The sequence below is a fragment of the Hemibagrus wyckioides genome, linkage group LG10, assembly GCF_019097595.1.
Source record: "Hemibagrus wyckioides isolate EC202008001 linkage group LG10, SWU_Hwy_1.0, whole genome shotgun sequence".
NCBI classification, from domain to species: domain Eukaryota; kingdom Metazoa; phylum Chordata; class Actinopteri; order Siluriformes; family Bagridae; genus Hemibagrus; species Hemibagrus wyckioides.
The window spans coordinates 7,669,736-7,681,483 of NC_080719.1; the positions used below are offsets into that span (position 1 = coordinate 7,669,736).

At 38.4% G+C, this 11,748-nt stretch overlaps 2 protein-coding genes across 3 annotated transcripts; one reads left to right on the forward strand and one right to left on the reverse strand.

Moving 5' to 3' along the window:
- The first annotated feature begins 21 nt into the window (after positions 1–21).
- Positions 22–6,208, forward strand: syngr2b (synaptogyrin 2b). Its single transcript, XM_058400212.1, has 4 exons — positions 22–311; positions 2,774–3,011; positions 3,460–3,596; positions 4,679–6,208. The coding sequence occupies exons 1-4, from the start codon at positions 204–206 to the stop codon at positions 4,910–4,912; spliced, it is 717 nt and encodes a 238-aa protein (XP_058256195.1). The 5' UTR covers positions 22–203; the 3' UTR covers positions 4,913–6,208.
- Positions 6,209–6,347: 139 nt separating this feature from the next.
- Positions 6,348–9,943, reverse strand: tk1 (thymidine kinase 1, soluble). 2 transcript variants are annotated; one of them, XM_058400213.1, is made up of 7 exons: positions 9,787–9,943; positions 9,527–9,558; positions 8,785–8,898; positions 8,046–8,139; positions 7,429–7,518; positions 6,828–6,947; positions 6,348–6,681 (listed from the first exon to the last, which is right to left on the reverse strand). In XM_058400213.1, the coding sequence occupies exons 1-7, from the start codon at positions 9,850–9,852 to the stop codon at positions 6,502–6,504; spliced, it is 696 nt and encodes a 231-aa protein (XP_058256196.1). In that variant the 5' UTR covers positions 9,853–9,943; the 3' UTR covers positions 6,348–6,501. The 2 variants fall into 2 exon arrangements, with proteins under 2 accessions (XP_058256196.1, XP_058256197.1); XM_058400214.1 differs by lacking the exon at positions 9,527–9,558 and having other exon boundaries at positions 9,787–9,918.
- Positions 9,944–11,748: the final 1,805 nt, after the last annotated feature.

The following is an 11,748-nucleotide window of genomic DNA, read 5'->3' on the forward strand; positions in this document are numbered from 1 at the left end:
ACTACCTCGGATACACGCTACGAAGTTGCGTATTGTCGTAACGTCTCGCCAAGGGAGGTTCTTTTTGAAGCAATTTTCACTTGGAGGAAAGAGTGAAAAGAGCGAGGAAAGTCAGCAACACCCGATTGTCTGAAGTGAATATCCAAAGAGAGACAGAGAGAGAGTCTTTTTTTTTTTTTTTTTTTTGAGCGTTGAAATTAAACATGGAGTCGCGCGAGACAACTGCATACGGAGCTTCCTTAGCCGGCGGATCTTTCGACTTTGTTAAATTTATCAAACAGCCACTAACGATCCTCCGACTTCTCAACTGGGTGAGTGACAAAACTATCAATAATAAACAATCACGTTGACATAGTAAAATAGTTCGGACGAGTTATTTTGCTTTTCTTCAAAGTCGGTGGTCACTTCCTGCAACCTATTTGTTCAGAAGCTGCTTTCTGTTTTGAGACTGCAGAAATGAGCTTAGCATATCGATAAAAAACCTGCGCAACTAGAAGAACTAGACTGTTTCCGTGATGTAATTTGCTCTTACATACAAAGTTAAACTTGTTGAAAACAAACAAAGTCGACTTTAACTGAAACCGTATGGCTGGTTCAGGTTTAAGTTTTTTAAGAGGCATATGGGTTATCGAGCGTAGGCGTCGTGGTAGACAGTATTAGCAGTATGACACTTCACGAACATTTAACTATTTGTCAAACTCTTTTCCCCCTCAAGTGAGGAACCGAGACAAAGAACCGATTCATTTGATTTCAAGTCAAATGACATGTCTGTGACATCTTCCAGAGACTCTGTATGGTCACAACATAGAAAGCTGTTCCCCTTTTTTTGTTTGTTTGCTTTTGCACCTTCTTACACATGGCCTTCAAATGTGTCCTTGACAAAAGAAAGAAAGGAAAGAAAAAATGTGACTCTTCTGAACGGGGCCACTGTTCTTCGTGACTCCCTGAAAGCCTTTGCACGCCACCAGTATGTACATTTTGACAACCTCTTCCAGCACGATCAGCTGACACGTAGAATGTGACTTGCTTGTATTTGCATAGAGTAATAACATCATATGAATCTTCTATGAAAGGACACGGTGTGCCTGACCTGTCCACACGCTGAAAACATGAGCAGCTGGACGGGTAACATGAGAGTTGTTGTGATCATGGCTGCCAAAAAGTCCCCAACACTTTCTCTGTCCATAATCTTTACTATGTGACTCGAGCTACTGGGATTTTTTTTCTGACGTCGGTTTTGTAGCTGAAAATCTACACAGGAAGCTGGTATACCAGTACAGGAAGTACCCAGAAAGACCATTTGCTGCTGTTCTCTTTGTTCGAATGCCGCCTCCCAAATGTACGCATTCATTTTTCCAGGGAGCTAAATTCACAAATGCTCTTCACAAGCAAATTACAAATGATTTGTTGCTCAAAGTGCATCATAACAACTAAAAATCATACACATAAAATTAATATGAATGATGTTTATAGCAAGTAAGACATATGTGGCATCTGGGAAAACCTGTTGAATGTCACTCCATGGCTTTGTGCTGGAAAATAGCCAAAAATGAAAAAACGGGTTTAGTTTTTCTGGAAGTTTGGATAGGTTAAAAGCCTTGGAAGAGAGTCTCTGCTCTGATCCATCTCAAAGATGGGGAATTTTTGACCATTCCTCTAGAATCGCGTTTGTGAGGTCAGGTACTGATGTTGGACGAGAAGGCCTGGCTCACAGTCTCTGCTCTAATTCATCCCAAAGATGTTCCATCAGGTTGATGTCAGGACTCTGTGAAGTTAAAGCACCAAACTTGATCATCCATGTCTTTATGGACCTTGCTTTGTTCATGTTGGAGCAGGAAGGGGTCATCCCCAAACTGTTCCCACAATGTTGGGAGCATGAAATTGTCCAAAATGTCTTGGTATCCTGAAGAGTTCCTTTCACTGGAACTAAGGGGCCGAGCCCAGGGATTTGGAGGGGTGTCCCAAAACTTTTGGCAACATAGTATAAGCCTAATCAATTGAGATTGTAATTAGATACCAGCTCTGAAAATGTTGGCGCTGCCACATCATCATCATAACAGAGAAGAGCACTTACACATGTTATAGAAATGACCGCTGACAAAGTTGAAATGTATAACAACATTAATAGTCAAGAACTGAGTCTGCAGAACATAAGCGACTGAAGTAATCAGCAATTATACATAATTTAACCCAAACTTTGAGTAGCCTGTAGTTGTCAGAACTATATATAGTAGAAATTGTCAACGTTAGACCATGTAAGTGTTTTCCCAAGCCTTCACACATATACTAAGCCTTTATTACACTAAAAAACTAGTTTCTACTTTGATAATATTTGTTGGAGTGTTGGCTAGCTGCTCTGTCTTTTAAATCTCTAAATATGTCCTGGAGCTGTATATACACCACCATGGGCATCTTTCAATCCAAATCTACTCCTGTTAAATCCAAATTTTATTGGGCTTGTTATTTGTAGATTTAATTCTCTTATATTGAAATGTTAATCATTATTTTGTATTACTTTTTTAGCTTTATAGTTTCTTTATGATTGAGCTTCTTTAATAGCTTATTAGGGTCTAAACGTAAGCTGTTTTTAATGCTGAGGACTTTTTTATTTTGGACTAAACATTAGTCTTTCATTTGTATCACTTCATTTGTATAAATCTAAAGGAAAGCATTTAGTTCCCTTTTAATTGGAAATTCTTTTCGGTTCGTCTTAAATGTTTTTTGAGCCGCTTCTAATTTTCGCTTCCCTTTTTCTAATCCTGGTGAATTTTAGGTGTTTGCCATTGTGGTTTTCGCCACTATTGTAGCAGAGGGATATGTAAATGCTAAAGACTCATCGCAGGTGGTATGCATATTCAACAATAATGACGGGGCCTGCAATTACGGAGCAGGCATCGGGGTCATCGCCTTTCTCGCCACTTCCGCCTTCATCTTTGCCGACGCGTATCTTCCCCTGATGAGCAGCGCACAGGAGAGGAAGCGTCTCGTGATTGCTGACATGGTGTTCTCAGGTAAAACTACAAAATCAAAATGCACCAAAAGTGGAAAAACAGTATAGGCCTCGCATCCATGATTCCTACCTTAGCTGTTCTATTTTACTTTAATGATAGTCTGGGGCAATCTGACAGGAAAGCTGGAGACTCACTATATAAATTGCTCACAATATAAATATTACACTTGGAAGTAAGGACAGGTCTGAATACAGTGCCATGTCCTGGATTTAAATGTTGAGAGCTTCATTGTCTTGGATCACACACATAAGGCGAATTACACAAATGTTATTTTAATAACAACAATAAAACACACACACATATATATTCATAAAAGTGTATTAAAATGTAATAATAGTTAATTCCAATACAAGTAATTGTGGTGAAAGACAGAAATATGTACATGTGTGCTATTATAATAGGATTGATTATTTCTCTCTCTCTCTCTCTCTCATTGTGCTTGAATCAGGGGCCTGGACATTTCTGTGGTTTGTGTGTTTTTGCCTCTTGGCAAATCAGTGGACAAACACTGTTGATAGAAAAAGTATCCCTGTTGATGCAGCTCAAGCCATTATTGTCTTCTCCTTCTTCTCCTTCATTACATGGGTAAGTCTGTCCTTCAATAAGTCTGCAGCAGCATACACCAGACAAGATATTTTATGAAAATTAGCTCTCTTTTTTTTTTTATTTTTTTTTTTATACTAGATCACCAAATGTTATGTGTATCTATGAGCACACTGATCATTGGTTGTTTAGGTGAACCTGAATAAAATTCTGATCCAAATCAATCATCCTCATTTCCAATGTATATGCACACCCTTACACAAATTTCTGAACAGCATGGCACAACCAGCCTCCAAGGGCAGTTCTCGAGAAATACCAGATCTCCTCTGATTCCTGTAATGACTTCAGTGGGCATTTTAATTGCAAAATTGTATAGTCAAATGATACCACAGAATCAAACTGGACAGAGGTTTATATTAATTCATTGTTCCTGTATGTTATTGTTTCCTATATATTATGGCAGTCAGTCACTGTTAACTAATACAAATAATAAAAAGAGAGAAAACTAATTGTTCGTTATATCATATCATTCTTAATGTGTTGAAGTTTTCTGTTTGGATACGTTTATTAAAGACTTATGGAGGGAGTCTCTGGTTGTCAGCATTTGAGTAAGACAAGTCTTCAGGATACAGAATCATTTTATATTTCCTGATTTGTTCTGTGCCTTTTTTTGGTCTTCTTCACTTCACTAAATAGAAAGAAAAAGAGGCTGGTGCTGGAAAAACTGTTTATCGTTGATATAAACTAATTTATGAGGATGTTCCACAAGAAACAGCACAAAGTGCATTCGTTAATGCATTGACGATCTGTACTGTTATAAAAAAGAAATAAAATACTTCTGGGTGTTATTTGAAAATAATCCACCTCAGGGTGGTAATACACTAACATTATTATGTAGGATTATTTTCCTGTAACAGCATGCCCTCTTGTGTTTTATTCTGTTTTAAAACGGGCCAGTTTGTAGCATGATGTGTACGTATTAGAACTTGCCTGTGATTAAAGTAAAAACAAGTCTGCTGATCTTTTGGAGACTGAGTTTGATTAGCAAGCTTATGCTTGTTTAAAAGGCAAATACAATACATGGCCTAATGGCCTTATTAATAAATTGGTTCTTTCTCCAACAGGGTGTGGTGACCTATTTGGCCCTGATGAGATTTCGCGAAGGCATTAGAGAGATCAGTCACGGCTTCTCTGAAACTTCTCCAGAACACATTTCCCCTTACCAGGGATCAACAATCCCTCACGATCACTCTCCGTACGGGGATACTACTTACCCGTCAGACCTCTACCAGCAGCCCCCCTTCGTGGGTAAACCCGAGCCGACTGGCAACAGTACCTACCAGCCACCAAGCTACTGAGGAGAACAAGGGCCCCTCTCGAGAGAATGCGAAAAGGGATGATTAAATGGCCCGATCATATGACGCGCAGCATGGAAGGAGCCTGTAAGAGTAGCCAATGAGAGCTCTTGTGTATTGATAGGCTCAGGCATTCCTTGAAATCGACTGGTTCTCCCAGTCACCATGAAGTTATTCTTTGTGCTTGCTTTCAGTGATGCACAGCCTTTCTGTGTTTTGAAATTGTTTGTATGTTTGTGTCGCCCAGAGCTGATTATCGTTGATTTCACAAATGGTGCCTTAATATAATGCAAGTCATTGTGAAACTGCTAAAGACAGTGTGTTACTGTGCTTAAGCCTAGACTGCTCTGTAATGTATAGATGTTGATTTTTATCGCAGGAGTGCCACATTTTCACACTGTAATTTGCACCATGACCCTGAACAATGACAGAGTTAAATAGCCTACTTGCACTTAACTGTGCTTTCCAGTTACGCAATACTTAGTCAGATGACCAGGTCAGGCATAATAATTCCTCAAGAATTCACATTTTGATGCACTTCTTGCTGCCAAAATACAGCCATAGCCTGCACTGTTAAAAATGTGGCTCTATTTTCATTCATGTGTGCCTTTGGAGGTTTAGTTTTTATCCTATACCTTGTACAAGACTACTGAAATTTTTTTTAGACATGAAATTCACCACTTTTGAACTGTAAGAGCCTTGAGTGCACACTGCATTTACAGACTTTACTCATTCACATGATTTAACAACCTGATCCTCACAAAGTATTGCACAAACTGGAAAACCATCTCCATATATTAATAACTCACATCACAGGCCTTAATCTGGTGTATTAATAAAAGCCAAATCTGTCATGCCAAAGTTACAGGTTTCAATCATATTTTTCTTTACATTAGAGCACACACACAGCACCATTCTTCATTTCTTTTAATTGTTACCTGCTTTTCAATCTGTTACAGATGATTTTTCCTTTGGGATTGTAGTGTACACCTTATTAATAATTATTTAACCCTAATTTCACTTCACTTCAGCATGTGCCTTATGATTTGCACTACTTGATTTGATGTATTTCTTTCTGGGATGTGGGTAATTATTAAATCACTGGCCATACTCTGTTAATCAGATTTTCTATTGTAACTTTCTCTTTTTTTTATTTTAAAACACTGGTTTAAAGTTGTTCAAAATGTTTGAGTGCACGGGATGTCATTTGTTTGGATATGAAGCACAAACCAGCAGTTGAAGCAAAATGAAATTTTTACCAGGGAACAAAATAAATAAATAAAGTTTTATTGCGATAAATATGTTTTGCCTTCTTTAGATATTTAGGAAGCAGTTTTAAGAAGGTATATAAAGCTTGTCCTGGATTAATTAGTCGTTATGGCTTGTGGGTAATCACAACTGGACAAAATTAAGCATCAAAGTGACATTTATTCAAACACAAAGACGAACATTAAAAATAAATTCTTCAGTAGCATTCTGAGCTCTATAGATTGCTCACTCCTGTATGTAGTCCTATTATTATAAGTATTGGGGCTGTTACAGCAACAGTTTCATTGTTTAAATTAGTTAAAACTATAGTGCATTGCAAGTGTTCATAGATGAAGGGAAGCAAAAAGCTTGCGTGAAGCACTGTGGTCCACCTGCTTCCCCGTCAGAACCTGAGGGGGCGTCTCGTCTCTCCGGGGGTCGCAGTTCTCTTTATTCTCCATCAGGCCTCCGTAGCATGCCCTGCACACTGCTTGGTATTTATCAGCTCCTCCGATTACCTCCACCTGAAACATCCAGAGTCAGAATGAATAGAGTCCATTTCAGTCAGAATGAAAGTAATGATTTGGTTTTGTTCTACAAGGTGGTGCCATGAATTGTTCCAAGAACAAACAATGTACACAACTCATTTAATCCAGTCAGTGCGTCTCACCTCTTGTTCCGCTCCAAGTCTCTTGGTGTAAGATGCCTCTTTAAAGCACTGCATACAGACTGCATTTAGCTTCACCACACTCTCAGCCAAAGGGATCAGGTTCAGTATGTTGCCAAAGGGCTATGAAGGAAAACCAAGAAAAAAAAAAATGTTAAAAGGGGAAACTGAAAGACAATGAGGTTAAAACATAGAACTTCTAGTAAGCCTGTCATGTAAAATAATACTATCTAATTCTACTGAAACTTAACCACATTGGCACAGAATAGTATGTTCATTTCTATACATTCCCCTGTAGTAGTAGTAGTGTGTATTGCCAAATATTTCTGCAGTTAAAGGACAGATTTTGGCAGTGAATTGTCAGATTAAGAGATGATATATTTATATAAATACTCTAATAAGGCAGTAATACACTTACATGTTTAATGTCAAATTGCAGCGTATGGCCCTAATTACATGCCATCATTTATAAGCATAGCAATAAAGTCAACAGATGAGACAAATAAATGTGATAGTTGTGGCACACCTAGTTTTAAGTACTTCCTCTTTGTACCAGATCAGCCACACTGATGTTACAGAATGAAGAAAGGCCATAAAACCTCACCTTCCTCTGAAAGGTACCATCAAGTGCTGCTACAATAATCGTCTTTCCCATGTTCGCCATGGCCTCACAGAATTCAACAGTGTCTGGAAACTAGAATGAAATGAGAAAGACAATAACGTCAGTGTGCTGTAGACCTGAGAGGAGCTATTAAAAAAAAAAAAGAAAACTCTACATACAAATGTGGCATGCAGATATTCTTGTTTATATTTTCAAGACTGAGGAAGTTAATATTTTTAGTTCATCATATTCATGTTAATTTCCCTCTACCTTTGTGCGACTGTACAAAGTCACAATGGACAAACTGGCAGTGAGAAACTCTAAACTGTGAGCTGGATTATTTAGCCTGTTTTTAGCCAGTGTTGTGCAAGGTGTGGGACATCTTGAATGCGATTGGCTTTTATGGAAAATCAGTCATGTTCGGTTGAAAACTACAACACACGGTGGGCACTAATCTAATCTAATGCAACTTACAGAGGAATAATAAATGGCTTAATACTATTTTCCCTCCTCAAGTAAAGCTTTATAATAATGACCGTTAGATTTGATTGGATCTCAGTAACTGCTCTTGAATCTGTTTATTTGCAACCACATTATTCATGAAAGGAGTTAATACTTACAAACTGGCCTTCATCAATGCCAATGACGCAGGCCTGTAGGGCATAAGACCAGACATCTCTCAGGCAGTTAGCTGGCACGGCTTCCATTGTATTTCTGTCAAAACAGACCATCAAACGTTATTTACATCTTATGTATTATGATGCATCAAAAAATGCATTAAAATCTCAGATACATTACTAAAAACATACACCGCTCAGGCATAACATTATGATCACCTGTCTAATATTGTGTTGGCCCCCCTTTTGCTGCCAAAACAGCCCTGACCCGTTATGCACTGTGTATTCTGACACCTTTCTATCAGAACCAGCATTAACTTCTTCACTAATGTGAGCAACAGTAGCTCGTCTGTTAGATCGGATCACACGGGCCAGCCTTCGCTCCCCACATGCATCAATGAGCTTTGGCCACCCATGATCCTGTCGCCGGCTCACCACTGACCTTCCTTGGACCACTTTTAATAGATACTGACCCCTGCTGACTGGGAACACCCCACAAGAGCTGCAGTTTTGGAGATGCTCTGATCCAGTGGTCTAGCCATCACAATTTGGCCCTTGTCAAACTCGCTCAAATCCTTACGCTTGCCCATTTTTCCTGCTTCTAACACATCATCAACTTTGAGGACAAAATGTTCACTTGCTGCCCAATATATCCCACCCACTAACAGGTGCCATGATGAGGAAATAATGTTATGGCTGATCTGTGTGTACAGATGCATGTACAAAATGTATAAGCTCTTACTTGTCATGTGTGGCCATGCCCATGTCGGAGTAACGAGTGTCTTTGGCATATTTGATCACTAGGCAGTTGTACTGGGCGATCTGAAAGCGCCGGACTCTCCTCATCAGCTCAGTACTATAAAGGTTTGCAGAAGAAAAGAGAGAGAGGTTAGTGGGGAAACACATTATTATTATTACTACATCATTTAAAAGAAATTCAAGTGTATTGACATCTAAAGTGGAGTATATGAGCGGGTGTCAAAAGCTGAATTTATATTGTGGTCCAGCTGAAATTTTTTTGCTGAAATTACAGTGTTGGAAGCCATGGATCCAGCATTTTTAGATATTATACACATCATTGCATTTATAGAAATTAGGTGTTAAATCCAGCAAGTTACAGATCATGACCTGTCTTCATCTTAGGACTTAATATGCTGCATCCGTGGTCAGAAATACAAAGATATTTGGCTCTAATAGTAGACAAAAATAATATTGTGCATCTAGTATTATATATTGTTTCTAAATCTGTTTTAATGGGTCTAAGAAATGTATGTAAGAGTTTAAAGGGCTCTGGAATAAAGAGTCCGGTCTGATGTGGGAGAGGATTTGCGCGCTTCCTGGCGCTTCTTTTGTTGTCATATCCTCCCGCTCAAATAGTCGGCTAGCTAAAGTCAGCTAAACTTATTAACATTAGCACAAATTTGACAAAATACACATTGCAAAGCATTAAAAAAAACTATTAATAATGAAAAACAGCCCCTGACCTTTTCCCTGAAAACATTGGTCCGAAAATAACCTGCAACAATAAAAGACTAGTTAGCTTCAGCTAGCTTAGGTTAAAAATAAAAAGAAAGACAGCCCAAAATATTAACATATATATAATGTAACATACATCTAAATGACAAGAAATGAGATCTCCAGATGGAGAAACAACCTTAAAAACATATATAGAGCTATTTATTTAGTGGCTTAAGTAATTGAGCTTACTGCAAACAGCATCAACATTATAAAATGATCCATTCACCTGAATCTGACCCCGTATTTTTCTTGGAGAATTCGGCAGGATCCTGGGTACGTTTAAACAGTCCATTTTGCGTTAAAATAAAAATAAAATAACCCTAACAGTGACCCACACAGACCAGGTTTCCTTACTGAACTGATTCGAAATCACCCGCCAGTTTCTGGTTAAATGTAGGAAGGAAGGGCCACGTGAAAGTCCGCCTCCAAAAAAACAACAAGCTCCACCAAGACATGTGCTGCGTCCCAATTCATCCATCCGTCCTAAATAGTGTCCGAGATTAGAGTTAGTGTGTCCCAAAATCGTAGTATGTTGTGATGCAGCGGTCTATTGTACAATGCCAGAGACATATTTTTTTTTTAATTAATTTTAAGCATGTGTTTTACTTGTATCTTACATTATATTGCCAAAAGTTTTGGGACACCCCTCCAAATCATTGAATTCAGGTTTTGTTTTCCAGGGGTTGGGCTTGGCCTCTTAGATGCAGTGAAAAGAACTTTTAACGCTTCAGCATACCAAGACATTTTGGACAATTTCATGCTCCCAACTTTGTGGGAACAGTTTGGGGATGATCCCTTCTTCATCCAACATGACTGTACACCAGTGCACAAAGCATAAAGGTCCATAACTTCACAGAGTCCCAAAACATTTGGTAAAAGTTTGCTTTCAAACTAAAATTTCCCTTAGTTATTGATGTTGCCTAATTATTTGTTAAATTCGCCTATCAACAGAATGGTACATTCAACATAACGTACCATCGCCAATGAAAAGATGTCATTATGATAGTAATAATGCTCTTTTAATAGGTGATATAGATATCTTGACAAGTAATGATCATTTGTCTGTACGGTGCATAACAAAATAATAAATTATTCTAGCATTAGGAGGCATTATAAATACATTCAAAATTATAAAATCTCCACAATAATACTAATAGTCACTCCGGCCTACGTAATTTTGTGGTACAGACCGAACAGGCCCCCGTTAAAGAAAGGAAAAATGATGTAGCCCTAACATAAAAAATGTTTGGGGACCCTGTTGTAATGTGTATCCCAGAGGTATAAGAAGCGTTGATCTATACAATGCCCACAACTTGAAATGAAATGTGGAAAAATTAACCAAAGGAACGGTAAATTAAATGATATGTTCTGCATCTCATTTCGCATACTTATACTATGTATGAAAAGTATGCACTCTTTGTGTGAAGAAAAAAATACACATGTTTTAATTTAAAGCAATGTTATGTTTCAGTGTACCAAGGTTGGTGTTGAAGAACTCGATTGATCTGTACAGAGCTCTCACTTGAAACCCACTGAACACATTTAGGATGAACTAGAACACTGACTGCACCCCGGGCCTCCTCACTCAACATCAGCACCTGACCTCGCTAATGCTCTTGTGGCTGAATGAACACAAATCCCCACAGCTATGCTCCAAAAGCCAGTGAAAGGCCTTTCCAGAAGAGTGGAGTTTAGTATAACAGTAAAGAAAGACTGGAATGAGATGTTCAAAAAGTATGTTTGGGTGTGATGGACCACAGGTGTCCACATAGTAGTTTACACCTTTGCTATTATGCCAATAACAAATAAATATCCATAAAAACATATTCCCTATTAAATTAGCAGTAATAAAGTCATTCATTATTTATTCATCTTCAGTAACCCCTTTAACCTGTTAAGGCCTTCGGTTAACTCAGAGCTTATCCCAGGAACACTGGGAGTTAAGCAGGAGCACACATTCTCAATGTGACACCATTCACACACCTATTTACATGATTATTTACACCTGAGGCAATTTAGCCTTGAGTTATACTCACTGGCATTTTTTTTGTAGGTGGAAGACAACCAGAAAACCCAGAAGAAACAGAGAGAAGTTACCCATGTTCAGGAAAAAGGGATCCTGGAGCAAATTTAGCTTCTGCCCCTCTGTGCTGGCCATTCATCTACATAATTTATTAAATGGTTCAAT

What these genes read in the sequence shown, in the direction of transcription:
- syngr2b (XM_058400212.1), top strand. Translation starts at nt 204, where the DNA reads ATGGAGTCGCGCGAGACAACTGCATACGGAGCTTCCTTAGCCGGCGGA. An exon ending in TGCTGACATGGTGTTCTCAG is followed by an intron (nt 3,012 to 3,459) that starts GTAAAACTACAA and finishes TGCTTGAATCAG; the next exon opens with GGGCCTGGACATTTCTGTGG. An exon ending in TCTTCTCCTTCATTACATGG is followed by an intron (nt 3,597 to 4,678) that starts GTAAGTCTGTCC and finishes TTTCTCCAACAG; the next exon opens with GGTGTGGTGACCTATTTGGC.
- tk1 (XM_058400213.1), bottom strand. Translation starts at nt 9,852, where the DNA reads ATGGACTGTTTAAACGTACCCAGGATCCTGCCGAATTCTCCAAGAAAA. An exon ending in CCAATGTTTTCAGGGAAAAG is followed by an intron (nt 8,899 to 9,526) that starts GTCAGGGGCTGT and finishes AAACCTTTATAG; the next exon opens with TACTGAGCTGATGAGGAGAG. An exon ending in GACTTGGAGCGGAACAAGAG is followed by an intron (nt 6,682 to 6,827) that starts GTGAGACGCACT and finishes TGGATGTTTCAG; the next exon opens with GTGGAGGTAATCGGAGGAGC.